Genomic DNA, 21,381 nt, shown 5'->3' with positions numbered 1-21,381 from the left:
TTAATAAAAGACAAGTCCTGAATATTATTATTCTTATTCGACCCTAATCTACAATATCCCATAATGTCTACCGGCCAGCCAGCTGCCCGAATGCCGGAATGAGAAGCAACACAGCTCTGTGCTTTGTCCAGGGAATGGCTGCGGTGTGGCGAAGCAGCAAGCTTGGGCATCCTAAATCTTATAATATTTTTCTTATATTCATTAAGACAATAATAAATTGATCATTATTGTTTTTGCTTTCCCTTTCTTGAAAGAATGTGGGTCACAGAAACACGGAAGTTACCGCTGAAAGCGGCTTTTGCGGCCGGACGGAGAGCATATCCGTGTTTATGAACGACTTATGACGTGAAGAATTATTTTGTTCGCACAAATGAATTATTACGTGGGAACGATAGATTAGTTTGTAGGAACAAGATATTAATTTGTGGGAACAAGATATTTTTTATTTTGTAGTATACAGATTCCAATTCCAAGTTTTTTTTTGAAAGGACTTCAAAAAATGTTGAGAAATGATGAAGAGGCAAATGCATTTGTAGCCATAACATTTCTTTGTTTTTAGTTTTTTTGTTTTATTTGTTTTTATTGTGAAGTGACCTTGACAGCCTTGAAAGACGCTTTTAAATCAAATTTACTATTCTTATTGTGGCTGTTGCTTTGTTGTGCGTTCTTTTAGTAGCACAAAGCGTTCTGGTGCTGATCCGGATGTTTCCTGACTATTCTTCTCTTTCAGCTTCACAATGCTGCTAATGCCAACCAGAAAGAAAAATATGAAGCTGACCTCAAAAAAGAGATTAAAAAGCTACAGGTGAGAAAATCGCATTCAACAGATCAGAATTGTATGAATGTAGTTGTTTTTCAAACTCTCACTAATGAAAAATACAACTTTTATAACTCTTTGAAGACAGCAGTCTAAAGAGTCAGTAAAGCTTTTTTATGAGTTATGAAGCCAGGATACGACCATTTTAGGGCCATTTTACAAACATTTGTTTTTCTTCTAAATTTACGAGATTTAAAGTAGTAAATTTACGAGAATAAAATTGTAAATGTATGACTTTAAATCTCATAATTGTACTTTTTTTGTTTTTTTGGTGGCCCTAAAACTCCATCGTTCCAGGAAGGTTATTTGACTTTTCTTTAAAATGTTGGTTTATAAAACCAACACCAGAGTTTTGTCTGCTCATGTTTGCTGCATGGCTCTTTAGTCTGGTTTGAGATGCTTTAAAAAATAATAAAATGGGGGAAAAAAAAACAAGTTTAGCTTGGTATCAACTCACAGCTCTGTAAAAACTCTCACAGTTCATTCAGTGAGTTAGGAGTCTGAGGCTTTAATTATTGGGGTAACTCTGTCAATAAAGTATGGTAGTGTATTGTATTTATTAAAAAAAAGTGTTGCTAAATTCATTTTTTTGTGTTAATTTTTTTCTGCTAATTTAATTTTTTTTTATTCAATTTAGCTTATAACCAGTTTTTTTGGTCATTATTTAATACTTTCTCAGCATTTTGCTCTGTAATGTTTGTGAATAAAGTCATTAGGAAGAACAAAACAGACACGGGCACATTGTGGCTTTTCAACTTTTAATTGCATGTTATAGTTTTTATGAGCAGATGAGGTTAGTTTGTCGTTCTTTGTTTTTGTAAGTATTAAAAAAAATAGCCTAAAAAAACAAAAAATAGGAAAATAACGCAAAAAAAGTGAAACGAAAAACATGTTTCTTTTTATTTTTCTACATTTTTTAAATACAAAAAACTTCCCTAATACAAAACAGACATGTCACATAGACCTTTTCACATCTGTCAGTATTTTGCTAAAGTGCAAAAGCTCTGTCACTAATACAGTCAATCTAAAACGGCTTTGATGTACACATTAATGTCATTCATTCATTCATACACATTAATGTAGTTCAGTTAAAGTAAAAATTGCTGTTCTCATTTATGAACCTTTATAGAAATGTGTTGACCTCAGTGCACTCCTCAGGCCAAATTATGTTTTACTCTGTTGTCATGGTAACCTTTTTGTTTTGAAACTACTCTTGTAAATTAGCCCTTTTCTCCTAGAGATCAGCTGTGGCTTGCATAAAGACGTGGAACACCTTTCCAACCAGTTTTTCTCTTTCTTTTTTGGCCAATGTGACCCTTCTGTCAATACGATGTTATGAGACCCAAACTGCAGGTCTGGACCTGAGCTTGGATGTTTGCTGAGGTGTTTTTAGGTGTAAAATGTCATCCTGTTCAACAACCAAAAAAGATGTTTCTGTGTGATTTTCTTCTGTACGCCATTGCTGCCGCGTTCAAACGCCACGCTCATCATTCACAACGGCTTCTGTGGAGCGCTTTGCTGACTCATTCATGTGTCTGTGTGTCCCCCTCCTCCTACCTAAATCCTCTCTTCTTCTGATGGTCCCTCAGCGTCTTCGAGACCAGATCAAGACGTGGGTGGCATCCAACGAGATCAAAGACAAAAGGCAGCTAGTAGAGAACCGCAAACTCATCGAGACGGTAAGTAGAGCCACGGACCAGTTCCTCCAGATCACGGCGTATTCTGAAATTTCCTCTTTATAGTTCTGTATTTTTACAAAAATATTTATTTTAACTTTATTAGTTACTAATAAAAATAATTTCTTTTTTCCGTGTTATTTGAATTGGTAATCGGTGTAAAAAATTGTATTTTATGCTAAATCAGGCTGGTATAAATGTGTCAATAAAAAATAAAGATTTTTATTTTATTCAGTGTTTCCGATCAGTTCTAAGTTTTTACAAAATAAATTACATTCTTTGAAATGATAGATGTTGAATATTAATATTTTTAAAATGGTAAATTACAAAATTTAGCAAAAATCTTAAATTTAATGTTCATAAAAACCTGGTTTCTATAATCAGACTAGAGTTTTAGAGAAACCAAGAGATGGATGAGCAGCCGTTTGGAGGCCGAGGTGCAGCGGTAGGGCGGTCGACCCATGATCGTAAGATTACAGGTTCATGTGTCGAAGCGTCCTTGGGCAAGACACTGAACCCCATCTTGCCACTGGTGGAAGGTTGGCGCCAGTGTTGGGCAGCGGAGCCGCCACCAGTGTGTGAATGCGTGTGTGACTGTAAAGCGCTTTGGGTCTTGTAGGTAGAAAAGTGCTATATAAGTATACACCATTTATCATTTACTCTGTGATCACATGTTCCATCCGGTTCCTGGTCAGTTCAGTTCTCTGCTCGTTCCTGTCTTGACCACATACATCACTGATCTCATGCTTCCAAAAATAAAAAAAAGGAAAATTTGGAAGTAATAATACTCCAGGGTTTGTTTTAAGATGCTCAATTTAGAGCTCATGATTCAACAGTTGTGTGTCAATCAAAAGGCCGCTGCCCCTGTATGTTTGATTGTCATTTGATCTTGAATATAAAATAAAGAAAAAAAGTTCATAAATACTTTCCGTCCATTTCTTTGTAAATCTGAGCTGTTTTACATTCAATTACCTTCCTGCTTGTCTAACAAGCCCCTCAGGGGTTAACTGGAGGACGGATCCGGCTCCAGTTACCCATGATTTCAGACCAGACACAAAGAGGAAGGAAAAGTCTTTTCTCCTGGAGGAAACCAGATTTTTCTGAGAACATTTTTGTCTGGAAAATTTGCTTTGACCACATTTTTATGACAAACTTGTCTTTGACAGAAACAAGTAAAGTATCTGAAAGTAAATATAAATATCCTCTCACTGCAAATGGAAACCAGGTTTCCAGTTTACATAACTTTTGCAAAATCATTATACTTAAAGAGGGCATCAAAAGAGAAGTTTCTGCCTCCCTTTTCTTAAAAGTTGCAGCTTTTTACAGTTTATTCTCTGATTTCAGTAGATTATGGTGAATTTGACACAATACTTTCCAAGTGTTTCATCATTTAGTACAAAAACTACTTGACTTTAATGCTCAACTTCACAGGATTTTCTGGGGTCTGAGGAGCCCCCTAGTGGCCAAAAAAGTCATTACTGGTATGTGTTCATGCTGAGCTGACACATCTCACTGTGCTTCTGCAGAAGTGCACCCCCGCTCCACTTCATGCATCCATAATTACTGACTGAAATTAAAAAGCTGCGCCCAGGAGATGCTTATAATCGCAAATAGAGGTGTTAAGGCTTGTTGATGCCTCACACATGCCTTTGGCAGAGGTGGGGTTACATGTGAGTGACCTGTGAACACAAACAAAACACAGATCAAACAGGATTTAAAAAAGAAAGCTCTGCCAAGCATCACATGAGCGTGTGGTCGGGAGTTTTAGTAAGTTCAAGACACTGCCTCACTTTTCAAACACTGTAGCTTACAGTGACTCCTTTCATGTGGGTTAAGCTCATAAAAAGTTATTGATTGCTGACATAAATCATTCGTTTCTTAAGGTCCCGGTCTTGTTTGTATTTGTCTTGCAGCAAATGGAGCGGTTCAAAATCGTAGAACGAGAAACGAAGACGAAGGCGTACTCGAAAGAAGGGCTCGGCCTCGCCCAGAAGGTTGATCCAGCCCAGAAGGAGAAGGAGGAGGTCGGCACGTGGCTGACGGTGCGTGTCAATGTTTTTTTTTTGTTCCCACTAAAATCAACCTTATTTTTAAAGCCACACATTGTACTTGTCGCTGAACTGTTGGAGCTGCATCTTCAGCCGATCCAGGCTCTGTTAAGGCAGCAGTCAGACAGAAACCGAAAACACTGAAACATCTGATAGAACAGAGGAACAAGCCCAGACAAGATACTATCAAAATCAGTTTCACCTGATAAGACACGCTACACTGAAACCTATGTGAGCAAAAACAAAAATGGGGAAAAAAGCGAGATGAGACACAACGCATGAGAAAACGTTTGTTTTGCAAACGCAAAAATATTTTTTGAACGCAAATAAAAAAGTTTTAAAGAAAAAAAAAGGGAAAAAACACAAACATTTTGAAAGCAAAAATATAAAATGGAAGAAAAAAAAAAGAAAAAAAATGTTTTTGAAAAAATAAATTAAAGCAAATATTTAATATTTTCATTTGAAACTTAGAACGTTGTGCGTGCTACGTGGTGGCATAAATATTACTGAATACCTTGCTGCCTCGAAGACAAACAAACGGGCTCTTTCCTAAACGGCAGCAGCAGCAGCTTTTTATTTCCAAACAAGATGAAGATGGAACCAAAAGATTCCTGCAGGGAGTTCGTTATGTTTCATTTGACTCAACATGTCAAAACATTTTTTTATACAATTCGATTTAAAAGTAAAAGGACAGTTTTAAAAAAGAAATCTAAAGGTTTTTATTCTTGAATGATAAGTTTTTTTCATGATTCTAATAAAATGAAAAAAAACGAACATAACGTTTTATTTAGTCCTTTCTTCTCCAAAGATCTTTTAATCTATTGTAAAAGCCCCCCCCCCCCCCCCCCCCCCCCTCCCCTCTCCATTGCTAAGAGCTCAGAGTTGAGAGGTTTTGGCTCCAAAAAAAGCTTTTTTTTTAAACAGCATTTTCTCATTTGCTCCGGATTCACAGCAATTTGATTGAAAAAAAAATCACATGGACATGTAGCTTGAGGTTGTTCTTCTTAAGGTGTCCTCAATCATCAGAAAGATTCTACAAGAACATGTTAAAACAACAAAAACAAGTAGAAACTTTGTTTATGATGTTTATGTAAAAATTCAGTCCGATTACCTATACCGTATTTCCTGGACTATAAGGCGCTACTTTTGTCGCAAGCTTTCGACCCTGCGGCTTTATTCAATGATGGGACTAATTTGTGCATTTTTTTGACGGCCGCTAGGGGCGCTCCAGTAGATAAGGTAAGTGTGGGACATGGGGAATATGATCTACGTGTTGCTGTCTCAAACAGTCTCAGAGAAGTAACTGAATGTATAATCCCTATTCCGGCAACGAGTCAATTTATTTGACACACCCACAAGCAGCCGAACAACATGCAGGTCACTTCTGCTCTTAGAAACATCCATGCTCAGCCCTACTTTGGCTGCATCCCACAATCCTTTGGTGCCATTAGACCCAACGTGCACGTGACCGCCACTACAATATGACGCAGCTTTCAAGTTAAAAGTGAATAAAATCCACCATCAACGGGTTTGGAAAAGCCGGTCTGGTGCGTGACGGAGAGGACAGCGCAAGCTCAGGAGAGAATTTACCTCAGAGTGACACTGACAGCTACAACGAAAGAGACACTAAGAGAGTGTGTGGCAAAGAATATCTGACGCTATTCCAATCCACACTGAGGAGGAAGACTTCCATGGTTTCAGTGCACAGGAGGAAGATGAAGAAAGCTCTCAGTGACTTTTACATTCATGTTTTTTAAACCAGCCCTGTTAGCGATGTGTTAAGGTGTCACTGTAGTGGAAGGAAACTTCTGCCGCAGAGGCACTTATAGTCACTGCTGCTCTCAGTGACTTTAACCAGTATGTTTTTTTAACCAGCCCTGTTAGTACTGTTTCTACCATATTGCTGCCGTGTTACAGGCACTGCTTGAAAAGAAAAGCTCAAGTATATTATTACAACTTTGAAAACTCTTTCTGTGTACCGTCTTTCTTTGTAAATATGTCATGTGTTGAACCTGTCCTGCAATTACTTTTTTCTTTCTTTCCTCTTCGCCAAAGGCGGATCTTCCTTCGGTTGTTCATTTCCCCGTTCAGACCCCCAGAGTGGGTTAATAAAGAATCATTCATCTTCTTCTGGGGGCAACCTTCTTTTATTAGAGTTCTCTTTCACTTTGTATATCAAACATAAACACACACCCCCAACACTCTTGCTCTCACTCCCTCTTGCACTGCACTCGAGCTCTCCCCTGCTTCCGCTGCAGCTCCCTGCTCCTTCTTAGACACGCGCGCGGTTTAAGCACATGTACAGTACATCCTCAATCTACAACACAGTGTGACGACCTGGGGGTTAGCCCCGCCTTAAACGCCTAAGACTGATGGGAAGTGGGGAATGGTGGGTGTAAAGTTCTTCACCATGACTGAGGGGGCTGTGAGCAGAAGTGAAATCTATGCTGTTAGTGAGTGTGTTCAAATAAGTAGGCTAAAATGCTGTGTACTTCACCCTCTCTGAGGCTGTTGGTAGTCGCACAGTGCTTGGGGCAGAATAATCAGTGACTTACTTATTGAGTCGTTACAACATGCGGCTTGTAGACAGGTGCGGCTTGTGTATGTCTAAAATGGCTTATCCTTTATAAATTAGGGGGGTGCGGCTTATACTCAGGTGCGCTCTGTAGCCCTGAAAATTTGGTAATTAGCACCTTGAGATCCTTAAGGTCATGTAAGGTCATGTTCACTAGCAGCAGCAAGTCTTGCCATTTTTTTTTTAGATGCTAACCTTCTTTTCCTGTCTGTCCTCAGAACACGATAGACACGCTGAACATGCAAGTGGACATGTTTGAAAGCGAAGTGGAGTCGCTGTCGGTCCAGACAAGGAAAAAGAAAGGAGACAAGGAGGTCGGTCTGCCTCCGTCTCTTTATCGCCCTCGCTGCTCTGCATGGGAGGGGTCAGATGGTGGCCTCTTTTCTCTTGTCTTTAACTTTCTACCAGAAGTCTGTCAGGATAGCTCATTTACAGGAAAACCTGTACTTTTTCCGTTTGTCTTACTGTTTGGAGATCTGCGGTTTTTCTGTCCTTGTATGTCATGAACAGGAAGCTACAGCACCACCTAACTGGATGTTTTTTTTTGTCTCCGTTTCTCTCCTGACTCCACTGTTACCCACATTCAAGCACGAGATATCTCCAGATCTCCAACAAACAGATACAGTTGATGTTTAGATTATTTTAGTTTGGACCTCCTGCATCGCTACAAACCTAACTAGGGTTGTCAGGGCAGCTGTGGCTACAACAGTAGCTTACCGTCACCAAGTATGAATGAGGAATGAATGAATAATGGACACACTGTAAGCGCTTTGAGTGACTTGAAAAGCGCAGATAAATCCAATCCATTATTATTATTATTATTATTATTATTATTATTATTATTATTAAGTATTACTGCTAAAATACTACTTCAAGGTACAAGTTAACATTGAAATGATTCATTTAAATTCAACTAGAAAATCAAATTGTTTTTTAAAGTTTAATTCTAAAACTTATTTTTTCTGACTTTGAAAAATGATTGTATTGGTTTAAACTAAACTAAGTTTGAAATTTGATTAATAACTTTTAAATTCTTACACTAAACAAATGTAAAATAAACTTTTTCCTTTGAACAAACAACTAAAAACAGCTTCAAAGGAAAATCATGGAGAATGTGATGTCAAAAGTCAGTCCTATATAGATCTCATTATTTGGGTGTTTTGGAGTCTATGATTATAAATAAAGAGAGGATAAATCTATTTTTTCCTAAAGCTAAATATCTAAATTAACTTAAGCTCCTGTGAGCTTCAGATTTGTGTGGACTAACGATGAGGCCTTGGAAGTATTAAATATTGACATCAAAAGTGGCTTTTCCTGCACTATAGGATGCATTAAGCCATCAAGTGCACACTCAACAGCAGCTAATGCTCCTGTGGCCTCGTGTCACTCATGCGCCTCCTCACTTATGCATACTGTACGCTTAAAACTTTAAACACCCCCTTTTTGCTCATTTTGTAAACACTTTTTTAGTCTAAACACTGTTTTGTTCCTGGTTGTTGGGGCTAAATTATTCACGAGGATTTGCATTGGCGTGCGTCGCTGATCCGGGAGCACGCCGATGCTGCAGGGAAATACGATCCAAAAGAGATCCCATGTTTGAGTCTGGCTCTGACTAACGGGGGAAACTTCCTTCCTCTTTGCTGCCTGATTGATGCACAGAAGCAGGACCGGATCGAAGAGCTGAAGAAGTTCATCGAGAAGCATCGGTACCACATCCGTATGCTGGAGACGATACTGAGGATGCTGGACAACGACTCGGTCCAGGTGGATGCCATCCGGAAGATCAAGGTTGGTTCGCTTGTCTGAGTTTTTCTGAGTTTGGAAGGGAAAAAATCAGTTTCGCAAACACACTCAAACATTTCCTCAATTGTACGGCAAAAAAAGCTTTTTATTTTTCCTTGTGTGCTCCAAAAGGATGATGTTGAGTACTACATAGACTCATCGCAGGATCCAGACTTTGAGGAGAATGAGTTCCTGTATGACGACCTGGATCTGGATGACATTAGTAAGTGAAGAAATTCAGTACCAGAAGTATCGTTGAAACTTTTTGTCTTAATTCTCTGCACCGAAGGAAGCCAAAGGATGCTTGTTTATATTTGACTGCTATGTGTCCTTCTGACCCAATCTGATTATGTTTATGTGTTGGGATCAAACCTGCAACCTGTCAACCGGAAACCCTTTGCAGCACCATCTGCACCCCAGTGCAGGGAAAAAAAACATGTTAAAGTAAATCATACATGCACCAAATAACAAACCAGAAGAACATTCTTAAACAGCTGATGCTAAAATAAAATGCTCTACTAGCTAAAAAACATTAATTTTGAAAAAGTTTTTAATTCTAAAAATACAAAATGAAATGCTAAAGAAGCTGCTAAAGTAGTAAAACAATAATAGAAAGTATTTACATCAATTTTAAACTACGTCCTGAAACACGTAGTCTCAGATGCTAATTATTGTTAAACATGAAAAATAAGCTAAATTTAAAGAAATTACAAATGCTAAAACAGAAAATGCCTAATTACTTGTTAAAAAAAGCTGAATTAGCTGCATTGGCGTGTCAGACAATATGAAGTATAAATGACAAATGATAAAAGTAATACCAATATTGTGAAATCATGTACATCTTTAGATAGCCGACACTATTAAGTAAGTTAATAGAATTTAAATAATACAACATACTCACAAAGAAAAGCTCAATTAAAGGTCAAAGGCCACAACTATAAAGAAATAGGAAATGCTTAATTTTCAGAATTATCATGACAGCTAAAAATACAAACATGGTTAAAGAAATGAAATAGTCATCAAAATAAAAATGTTAAATGAAATAAAATCTGCCAAGTTTATGTGACCAAGAACTGCAAATTGAACAGACAAGAGAAAGCAGAAAAAACCTGAAGGTGGAAAAAAATGATAGAGGACACGTCCTCACTGTAAATCGTCGTAAAACAGTCATTTTTATGTGGGGACTGTTTGCAGGATTTTTTTCAAATTTGCATCCAAAATGAAGAACATCTCCCTTTTTTTCCCCCCCTTCTTTGAATCCTGCTCTCAGTGATGTCGCTGACCCGTCTCCTTCTGCTTGCTCTCCACAGCTCAGTCTTTGGTCGCCACATCCCCACCGGGCCACTCGCACTTAGAAGACGAGATCTTCCAGAACTCCAGCAGCACCCCCACCTCCACCACCTCGTCCTCACCCATTCCTCCGTCACCCGCCGCTTTCACTACAGTGAGAAACGTCCTGTTTTAAATATTCTGCTCATAAAGGGACACTTGGGCATGAAAAGAACTATTTATGCTGTTGCTGTGACTTCCTGATTCTTTACATTGATTTTGGCTGCTGTCATGGAGCGAGAAATGAACGCATTTCCTGTTTAGGTAAAAAAAAACAAAAAAAACTTTGTTCGATCAATTTCACTTTCTTCACTTAAGTTCTCAAATTGAGTTGGAAGCTGCTGCAATATTTTCTTTTTTTTTTTTTTTATCAATTTATCCAAAAACTTGCATTTAGTTTGATTTCTTTGTGTTATAAGGTAGTACTTTAGGTGTTCACAAAAATAATAAGAAGCAAAGAAACAAAACTTTTTTCGATGTTATTTTGAAAATGAAGAAAATCCCTTCCCCTGATGTCTGTCAAAGACATTGCAAGTAAAAGAGTTTGAGAATAAATGAGAGAAACTCCTCCTGCGCCCTGAGGTTAGCGCTTTATGTGCCCATCAGAACCTCTCATAGCCTTAATGATAATCATTTGCACAGGAGTGGAGCCGTTAGGATCCATATCCGGCACAGAAGTGTCAGCTGATCACTGTTGTGATGGTGCTTTACCATCTGCTCTCTTTGTTCTGTTGAACCGCACTGAGACGGTGTGTTCATCCTCTCCTCCCACATTCATATGCTGGAAGGGTTGTGTTCGGAGCTCAGAGGAAATTTTGTTTTGGATTTGAAGACAATTTAAAGTCGGTCTCACAATACAAAAAAAAAAGAAGAAGAAGAAAAGTTTCCCTCTAAATTAAAGTTGTTTTTTTTTGGTGGTCAGTGGATCAACTTTGTATTTATACATTTACTTTTTTTTTTTATACAAACTAACATCTTTAGGAATCTTTGTAGAAGTGTTTTTTTTTTTAGATTTTTTTTTGTCTGTTTTTCAGGAAAACTCAGAAGACGACAAGAAGAGAGGACGGTCAACAGACAGTGAAGTTAGTCAGGTCAGTTTGTTTTCTGGTCATCGTTTTTTCTTTCCTGTGTGTCATGGATCAATAACTTCTTCATGTGAACCAAAATGCTGGCAGTGTTTGGTTTTTGCAACCCTTAAACATTGCAGATATCACCGGCGCCATCATAATAACGCCGTGAATCACGTCGAAGTCGAATATAAATTAAAACGTTTGGCCAAATGCCAAATAGGTACCAAATATCAAATGTTGTTGTAGCGTTGATACAAATATATATTTTAAAATATTGCATTAATAGCCTTAAATAAATTTGAGGCATGTTTTTTAAGTAAAATAATTATTTTTTAATATCCTCTTATTATTCCAGTATGCCTGTGTTTTTTTTTATAGGCAAGGCCCTCAAACCACCAATCAATTCCAACAGTAGATGGACTAATAGACCAAGAATGTAAACTGTAGGTAGACTGCTAACTGCTGTTGTTTTGTCACTCTTAATCACTTGAAATGACCTCCTCCCTGCCAACATTTTAAAGAAGGCGCGTGATCGTCGATGCTCGTTGATTGCGCCACGCACCGCTGTTCCGTCTCACTGTAACTCACTCCCACCGACGGCTGAATCTGCCTTTCTTCACAATATTCGGCCAAATAAATTTGTTGTTGTGCTGAAAAAAGAAAGCCATGAGGTTGTGTCCGACAGCCACTACAGATGCCTGCATCTTTACCATCAATGATGTAAAGACCAGAATCTAAAACATTATTATGTTTGAATCTGTTTTTTCATTATGATTTCATATAAAAATGGACCACCAATTAGAGTTTTCTGTCTATCTGCAGACCTCTAGTAAATCTGTCCTTGATTTTTTCAGAATAAATTTGTGGACACTAAAAACATGTTCATACCATTTATGAACTACTTTTATTTATTTCTGTAAAAAATGTAAGAAAGGAGGGAACTTTCAGCATTTTCGGCTGGTTCAGACTGCAGGTGACTGACACAACTCTCCTCATGGGGGGCACAGGGGGGGCTTTTTTCCAGCACCATGTTGTGCTTCTGTACTAAAGAAAATTGAAACAACGTATTTGTGATAGAATAAAAAAATTAAGCAATTCATTGACAGTGTCACAAGTAAATTTACTTTACAAACAGTGGCCCTTTAGGAGGTCGTCTGTAAAAGTTTTGCGTGTTGGTTCGTAGATTAACGGTCTCAGGAAAACAGGTGGGGGGGGGGGCTAGAAGTTAAGTACTAAATCCTCCTCTGCTGCTTTCAAATCTGCTGCAATAAGGATGCCTAGAAAATACATAGAAAGGCGCTAGTGTTCATCGGGTGGTAGCCTTTGACTTTCCTCTCAGTAGCGTCCTACTCTAAAAGCTTGAGTGTGACATAAGCAGGTTGATAAGGGAAATCTGAAATGGTACTTTGAGGTAGAAGCATGAAAAACAGCAGAGATGTTCCTCAGCATCAGACGTGAAAATGGTTGCTGTGATCTGCTGGGTGATCTGGGCTGCAGAGGAGCTCCAAACACATCAGTCTGAAGGATTTGTTTTTATCTCCCTTTCAGTCGCCTGTAAAGAACGGAAACCCCTCCTCTTCGTTATCTTCCTCCTCCTCCTCGTCCTCTTCGTCCTCCTCTTCTTCGGCCTCGGGGCCGACTTCATCCTCATTGGTGTCCGTCGCTGGAGGAGTAGGAGGAGGAGGTGGGAGCAGCGGTCACCACAGCAGCTCAGGGGGTCTCCTCTCCAACTCTTCGTCAGGCAGCTACAGCAACGCCACCCAGCAGCCCCCCCACCCGTCAACACAGCAGCAGGCCAAAAACTCCGCTCCCACCTCCAACTCCAGCACCTCCAGCAACAGCCACTGTGCCCCGTCAGCCTCCTCCCCCCCCAGCACGTGCACACTGGGGTCCCTCGCGTCAAACTCCCAGACTCCACCTGGGCCCACGCTGACCTCCAACACCCTGGGCCTCAGTCTGGGGCTCTCGTTGGGGAAAGGCAGCTCGGTCACCTCTGGTTCGGCGGCTGGGGGCCTCGGCCTGACAGGGATGCCGGCATCCCTTGGCAGCATTGGGGGTCTCCTGTCCAGCTCCACCCCTGCCCCGTACGCTCAGGCGGCAGCCTCAGGCACCGGCAGCTCTTTACCGGGATCTCTGGGGGGTGTCAGCGCCTCCTTAACCCAAAGCGGGGTCGGTGCAGTTGGCAGTGGGAGCATTGCAGTCGGCGGGCCGACATCCTCCTCGGGGGGGCTACTAGGCACATCGCCAGGACCGGGCAGCATCGGCTCCGGGATTCTGGGTTTGGGTTCTGCTCAGTCGGGAACGCAGGGCTCTTCTTTGATGTCACCAAACTCCATGGGTGGTCTAGTTCCTGGAAGTGGCGTGGGAGTCATCGGGAGCAACAGCGGCTCGGGATCGACAGGAAGCGTGGGGGGAAGTTCGCCGCTTGCTGTCCGACCACCAAGCCAGCAGAAGCAGAACGGTAGCACCAGTGAGTGTTTGTCATCTGTAAACAAAACAACACAAAGAGCCAGAAACAACCCAACTAGATCTGATCAGAGCAGACTTGGACTAAAACCAACTAAAATAAATCAATGTGTCGTCTACGCAACAGGTTACAGTGCTGTGGTGGCAGACAGCACAACAGACTCCGCCCTCAACAGTGCCAGCCAATCACAAAGCAGCCAGCCCTCATCTCTGACCTCCACGACGACGCAGCCGTAAGTATGAAACAGCAGGTGGTAGTCTTAGAAACAGCCACAGCAGGAACCTTTACAATTTCCCCACAGATTACACTGTTTTTGTATGACTCAGCTCAATTCTTAGTTTCACATCTGTCTTATTTTTTTTTTTTTTTTTTTTTTTTTTTTTACTAAATTTTTATGCTTTAAAGAAAGGCAACCATAACCAACTTTTTAAAAAAAAATATTCAACTTATTCATGTCTTTAACTGTCACATAGAGAAATACTAATCTATGAAGTCTTTAGTTTTTTGTTTAAATTTTCTTAGCTAATTTAAATGTTCTTGAATCACATAGTTAATTTTCAGCTCTCACTTTTTTCAATGTTTGATTTAGCATTGTTAGCATGCTTCTATACTTTTAGCTTTTTGGCATCTGCTCACACTTGTTGATGCTAGCTATAAATTAGCTTCGATTAAAAGCTTCTTGGATCTCAATTATTCCTTCCTTAGGCTAAACTAGTATCAGCTAACATATTTTTTAAAACTTTTCTTGGTTTAATGAGCATTTTGCATTGTAATTTAACATTGTTGTTCTAGTATGTAGCAGATATTTTAGCATTTTTAGCATGTTTCTTAGCAAATTGGGTTTGTTTTTATTGCTGCCTTATACTTCATTTTACTGATTTTTATATCGTATAGCATTATGCAACAAATGTACGTGTTCCTTTGCTAATGTAGGGATAACAAAACATGTTGACGCTTTTCCACTTCATTTCACAGTTTCAGCAACGTTCAGGTTTTTTCGAACTAAATTAGCATCAGATTTTGAGTTGCAGGGTGTCCAATGAGCTTAAAGAAATCCAGTGTGGGTCCTTAGTCTAGAGCTGTCGTGCTGCTGCCTATCCAGTGAAAGCTGGCACAGGTGGTGACCCCCTACCGGGACAACACTAAGTCTATGTATTTACCAGCATGTTTTTTTATTTGGGAGGATTCTGCATCTCAGAATGGATTTTTTTTTTCTGAAAGCAAAAACATTTTTCACCAAACTTTCATTCATAAGTAGACTTGTTTTGTAGGATTGTGTGAGCAGTAGGTGAGATGATGATTGACTTTAGCTAAAAAGTCGATCAGGAATTTTGTTCCTTGCTAGTTTTCAGAGAATAATATGATGGTTTTAAGATTTGTGAAATTATTTACTAAATAAAAACGTTTGCTTTGGATTTTCTCTTTTTTTTTGAATGAATACACATTTTAATTGCTGACCCCTCTCCCAGGAAAGACACTGGGCCCAGTTTACTGGGCTCGATGAGTTTGTCGTCCACCTCTCCGTCGCCGGCGTCTTACGAGGCAAAATCATCGAGCAGCAGCAGCAGCAGCCTGCTGAACGGACCGCTGTCGTACTCGCAGTCGTCTGACAGCATCAAGGTGAGGCTGTGAGATCCGACACGAAGAAGGTCATGAGAGGCTGTGAGCTCAGCATAAATCCATTGAGATGACTGTTTAGCTGAAATTTGCAGCAATTTTTTTTTTCTTGTGTGCAGAAATTTGATCAGAAATAATTGATGTCGATCTGACATGATGCTCCTGACTCCAGCAGAAAGTATTCCTGCTAAAAGAAGTCTTAACACTACAAATCTAAACGTAGTAGGAGTTTGCAGGGGAAATCTTTTCGCTCTGTGCTGGCTTTTTGCGCTGCAGGAGCACAGTTTGGCAGCGCAGAGCTTAAGTTGGGGGCCAGCTCCAGATGCTTCTAGAGCAGATTAGGTGGAACAAGATGAGTTCTAACATCCAAGGGAGAATTCCCTCCTCATGAGTGTTGGTGTCCTCCTCACCCTCAGCCCCAGGAGTCTCTGAGCAGCCTGAAGTCCATGGCTGAGCGAGCGGCCCACAGTTCAGGGATCGAGGGAGACATGGCCTCCCTGCACCTTACTCCAGGTGAGATTTGCACCCACACCTTTATGGAAGATGAAAAAAATCTGGAACAGGATTGTCCCTCCTCAAATGCTAAAGCTAACTTATCCAACCTGATTTCATCCACACTTCCTCTGACTCTTTCCAGACATCTTCTCCAGCAGCACTACAGCGCCCCCCGGCGCCCCGTCAGCACCTCAGTCCTCCCTGTCAGAGGTCAGCATCCCCCCATCCTTGGGGGTGTGCCCACTGGGACCAGCCCCCCTGTCCAAAGACCAGCTCTACCAACAGCCCATGCAGGAGGCGGCGTGGACGCACATGCCCCACCCATCCGACTCCGAAAGAATCAGGTTCACCCAACTTTGATGTTTGCTGGAGGCGTCTCAGAGAGTTTAAATACGGCTAAGAATGATTTCAGTTTTAAAAAAAGATCATTTTCTCTTCTAACAGGTTTGATGGCATTCACAACACTCTGCTTGTTTACTGTAAATGATCCAAATATCTCACATGACTAAGCTGAACATGTCTGTGTTTGTGAGTTTTCACGGTTTTTTTCATCTGTAATGAAAAAATGTCACAGAGAAATGAGACCCCACTGCTGCTGCTGCTGCTGCAGCTCCATGAAATATGTATTTAGGATTTTTTTTTTAAATCACTGATGTGCATTAATGCGGCTTACCCACACACAGACTTCCAGCAGTCACAGAGTGGATTATAGTGGTTTGTTGTCGGCCCACACGGCTACAAGTGACATTTAAATCCACTCCAAACCTTTCAGTGCCTCACAACCTGCTGGGTTTTACTTTGAAACAGCACGAACACACTATAAAGGCTTGCAAAGAACACAATACAAAATAGTAAAAATTACAGGGATGAAAGTGCACTCAATATGAATAAAAACATGTAAATATTTTAAAAGGCGGTGATAAAATTAATGTTTAACCATTTGAAGTAACCTAACAAATATTCGTCATTGGTTACAGAACGAAGTTCATCAAATATTTACTGAAAAAGACCTAAAAGTGTTTAGAGAAATTGAATTAATCCTTTAAATATTCAAGGTTATGTTCAACAGTCAAATCTTGTTTTAGGAGAAGCCACACCCACTAAGGTCAAGTCTGCCGACAACTTCCAGTGATCTTGGGAAGAACTGCAACTTTTGCTTAACTTGTCTTGAAACTCTTAGTCTTTTTATTTTATTGTTACTGCTGCATTACTTGCAGAGTTTTTCTGGACTTTTCTGGCCTGCTTTCTGCCGCTGCCTGCACCTGTCTCTGGTCTCCCTCTTACCTTTGTCCTGAACAGCCATCAAGTTTCCTGCAGTTTGTTTTGTATGACATACTGTACATGAGATCACGGTAGTTTTGCCCCACCGTGGAATTCGGACACATTGAGGCGAGTCTGGACTTAAATTCAAAAACTTTTTAAGAATCAAGCAGTGCTCCAACATTGCGGTGACCACTTACTTTGTGACTCTGTGCTGTTACCATTTAGACCAAACTTTATCGCTCAGGGGTCAAAATCCAAAACACACTGAAGGTCCAGGTCCAAACAGGATAAACCTTTGTTAAATACAGTAAACCCTTGTTTTTTGCGGGGGTTACGTTCCAAAAAGAACCCGTGATAGGCAAAATCCGTGAAGTAGAAACCTCTATTTTTTTAACAATTATTATACAATTAAACACTCTTTTATACATTGAAAAGAGAGAACAAACCATTTTACAGGCTCAAGCATTTGTTTCACAAATGAAAGTACTTTAGAAACGTTCTCTCAACAAGTAACTTCTGTACTGTACTGTCAAATACTAATTTTAATCATTAATGTGAACAGAAGGCTTCAAATTGCGGAGATTAGCCCCGCCCACCGCGACCCGAAGAATTGGATTAAACGGGAGAAAATTTAAAATGATTATGAAAAAAATACGAAGTACAGTGGGACAAATAGTGACTCAGGTGTATTTCACTGCTCGTCATCCTGAGCCGCTGCATCCTGACTCCGCTCTGCAGTGTTTTCTTCTTTTGAAGCCCGTGGTGCAGGCTGTCAGGTTCGGGAGAAGAAGATAGTGATTGACAGCTGTTGTCGCTCTTTTCTATGGGTTTGGGAGAAACTCGAAATTGCAAGAGGATTTGCTAGTACGTAATGTAAATTTGGCAAGCTGATTTACGTACGTGTACATATTAAACTGGAACGTTATTGACGCACAGGTAGAGAAAAAGCGGAGTGACTTTTTAGCCAATCAGAATGCAGAACACAATGCACGATGCAAATCCGTGAAGTAGCGAAACCGTGAAAAGTAAACCGTGTTATAGCGAGGGATCACTGTACACTAAAACTAAACTAGTACAACTTAACTTTTTAAAACAACTATATGAATAAAAATAGAATAAAAATATTATTCTGGAATAAATGAACCTAAAACTTAAATAACAAAATGATACAAGTTAGAGATAAAGAAAAAATTTAAAGAAAAAAAAGACTTTACTGTTATATCATTTTATATAAAGAATAAAACTAAATTTTAGAAATACCAAAAGATTTTTCTCTCCATAAAAATATGACACTAATTCAAAATAGGACTGCCCTGCATTCGGATGCTGGATGTGGGCCTGAACTTTGACACATACTGTAAACGTACAAAAACACAAGGCAGGGTTTTTTCCTCAAAGATAGTATTTAATTTAATTTAATTTAAATCACTTGAAATCACACATGGAGTTCTGCTAGTTCTTAAATAGATGCATAATTTTTATAAGAAATTGTAAAACGAAGAGCAAAAACGCTCCATTTCCAGAATCACAGAAATTCTGTCGCCTCTAAAAGGTTTTACCTGCTGATCAAATGTTTTGGATCATTGCATGGTGGATCTGAAGTGTTAGTAATGTTCCTCATGTCACCGTGTGTTTGGTTTACAGGCAGTACCTGATGAGGAACCCCTGCCCCACTCTGCCTTTCCACCACCAGGTTCCACCCCCACACTCTGACACTCTAGAGTTTTACCAGAGGCTCTCGACAGAAACACTCTTCTTCATCTTTTACTACCTGGAGGTAAAATCCCAAAACGCTTTAAAAACTCGTTTTCTTTAAGAGACTTATTTAACCCCCAGCTGTTTGCAGGGCACCAAGGCCCAGTATCTGGCAGCCAAAGCTCTGAAGAAGCAGTCATGGAGGTTCCACACCAAGTACATGATGTGGTTTCAGCGGCACGAGGAGCCCAAGACCATCACCGACGAGTTTGAACAGGTTGGATTCCTTCAAAATGAAGCTGCAATGGAGCACTTTGGGGGTCTCTTACCTTCCTTGACGTCTAATGTTTTCCAGGGAACCTACATTTATTTCGACTATGAGAAGTGGGGCCAGCGGAAGAAGGAGGGATTCACGTTCGAGTACAGGTACCTGGAAGACCGAGACCTCCAGTGAGCCGCAGTCACAAGCGGGACGTTCAGACACGAGGAAAGCCGACTCCGCCTCCCGACATTCCTGGACTTTTTAGAGGGCGCGAGGGGGGAGGATGATGGTTTACAGTGGCACAATTGAACCCCCCCTTCCACTTCCTCTGACCCTGCCGTATCACCCTTCCTTCGTCATCATCATCGTTTGCTTCAAACCCCGTCGTTTCCTTTGCTTCTTGAGGACCAAAGAATCAACAGAAGCGTCTCGTCTGCGTTCACACCGACGAAGAGCACCGAGCTCGGCCACAGCTCTCTCAGGACACCTAAATGCTAACCGCTGTCAGAACTAAAGACTCCTCAAAGCCAAGAGTTTCTTCCTAATTCCATTGTCTGCAAAAAGTTTGAATCCAGCGTGGAAACTTCTAGAAGCTGGGTGAAGTCCTGTGTGAAGGCAGCCTCCAGCCCAACAGAAAAGAAGAAGTGACGCTTGGCTGTTTTTACTTTCCAAGTCGCTTCAAGGACACCTGCTGGCTTTGCTCCCAAACACAGAAGTACTTCCACACAAGCTCCTGCACCCTATCAACTCGTGCTCTTCATCCATCCTCCTCCTCCTCCTTTGTGCACAAACACCAGCACTGCCGCCCAGCCCTCCTCCTCCTCCTCCTCCTCCTCCTTGCTTCTGCAGCAACCCACAGTGAGACACAAACAGCTGAAACCCCCCCGTCTTCTCACGCCAGGTAGATGTTTCCTTTTTTTCTCAGGAAGTATTCAAAGACCGTCTTTTTTGAGGTAATGCGTCCCGCGGCACAACAACCAAACCATGATTCAGCAGTTTTTAACTGTTTTTCTTTCCAGCAGTTTTAGGTTTTGTCTCTTTCCGCCACAGCGGCTGTTTAAATTTCACAGATTTTTTTGTTTTTTTTAGACAAATAAAAAAATTACTACAAATATCCTCCAATGTTTGGAGCAGCTCCTGGATGAGACCATCTTTATATTTTGTATTTGTCATGTTAGATTGTTTTTTTTTTTTCCAGAAAATGATTTTAAGATCCAGAGAACTCAATTTTTTTTTTTTTTTAAAGATCAGTGAAATCTCATCCGGAGTGTTTTTAAAGCCAAACTGCAGGACGGACTCACAACTCGACACTGTATTCACTTGACTGACAGTCCTGCCTCTAAGCTGTTTGTTTACAGATTTTTGACTAGAGGCCGGGACAAGAGCGTCCAGCGACTCCCAAAAAGAGTGAACCTCTGACTCTTTGTCAAAAGTGTTGGAACACACGTCATTCTTCAAACCTCTCCTGTTTGTTTCCTTTATTTTTTCCCCCCTGTTTGTTGTCGCCAGACAGCACAGAAGAGTGAGGCTGAAAAAAAAAGACATAACGTGAATAAAGGATTGTAAAATATTAATAAAATAATTACTTTTCAGAAAAATCTTTGAGTTATGTCTTTGATCGAGTTCAAATGCTGTGGAAAAAAACTATTTCAAACTATTTCAACATGATGCGAAGAAAGCAAAGGTTATTGAATGCTGTGATATTATTTATTTTAAAAAAACTAAACAAACCTGAAATTATTGTGAAAGGCAATTGAATTGAATTCATAAATTTGGGATTAGTTATGTTTTTTTGTCACGGAATGTCCGAATAATAAAAATCACTTTTCCAGAAAGCGTTTACTAAAGGTTGAAAGATCTTTTTAAATGAATCACCAACAGGTGAGTCTGGCTGTGAAATGTCAAAGCGGTGAAAATCTGGTGAATCTTGCTCCCGGCTTTTTCTTTCACAGCTCTATTCCGACATATGAAAGGCTTGACGTCATTGAATTCCAGCCGGACACAAATCAATCAATTTCAATCAATTTATTATTTGTATAGCACTTATAAAAGCCAAGGCAACCAAAGTGCTTGACATAAAATCCAATAAAATCACAAACAATATGATGCAATAAAGAAACAATAACAATATAATCAATTGAACAATAAAAGCAATAAAAGAATAAAATTAATAAAATGAACAAGTCCCACTAGATACGCTCACTGATGTTAAAAGATGTGTTTTTAAAAGAGTCTTAAAATTACTGACAGTTCTGGCAGACCTCACAGAATAGGGGAGAGCATTC

At 40.1% G+C, this 21,381-nt stretch overlaps 1 protein-coding gene across 2 annotated transcripts in view; it reads left to right on the top strand.

The window, feature by feature from the left end:
- The window catches only part of LOC101168303 (CCR4-NOT transcription complex subunit 3), a 35,054-nt gene extending 14,360 nt beyond the window's left edge, over positions 1-20,694 (top strand). Inside the window, exons 4-19 of one of the 2 annotated variants that reach the window (XM_004073885.5) lie at positions 731-805; positions 2,407-2,496; positions 4,407-4,535; positions 7,335-7,430; positions 8,776-8,904; positions 9,031-9,121; positions 10,209-10,342; positions 11,262-11,318; positions 12,846-13,767; positions 13,891-13,996; positions 15,234-15,384; positions 15,798-15,894; positions 16,019-16,220; positions 18,784-18,916; positions 18,986-19,111; positions 19,190-20,694. In XM_004073885.5, coding sequence (XP_004073933.1) covers positions 731-805; positions 2,407-2,496; positions 4,407-4,535; positions 7,335-7,430; positions 8,776-8,904; positions 9,031-9,121; positions 10,209-10,342; positions 11,262-11,318; positions 12,846-13,767; positions 13,891-13,996; positions 15,234-15,384; positions 15,798-15,894; positions 16,019-16,220; positions 18,784-18,916; positions 18,986-19,111; positions 19,190-19,288 — 2,637 coding nt within the window. In that variant the 3' untranslated portion in view covers positions 19,289-20,694. Of the gene's footprint in view, positions 1-730; positions 806-2,406; positions 2,497-4,406; positions 4,536-7,334; positions 7,431-8,775; positions 8,905-9,030; positions 9,122-10,208; positions 10,343-11,261; positions 11,319-12,845; positions 13,768-13,890; positions 13,997-15,233; positions 15,385-15,797; positions 15,895-16,018; positions 16,221-18,783; positions 18,917-18,985 lie in introns of both variants that reach the window. The other variant, XM_078955352.1, reaches the window with a different exon arrangement.
- Positions 20,695-21,381: the final 687 nt, after the last annotated feature.

The sequence above is a fragment of the Oryzias latipes genome, chromosome 11 (genome assembly GCF_053564925.1).
Source record: "Oryzias latipes strain Hd-rR chromosome 11, Olatipes_Hd-rR_3.1".
Taxonomy (NCBI): Eukaryota; Metazoa; Chordata; class Actinopteri; order Beloniformes; family Adrianichthyidae; genus Oryzias; species Oryzias latipes.
This window is presented reverse-complemented; position numbering and strand designations above follow the sequence as displayed.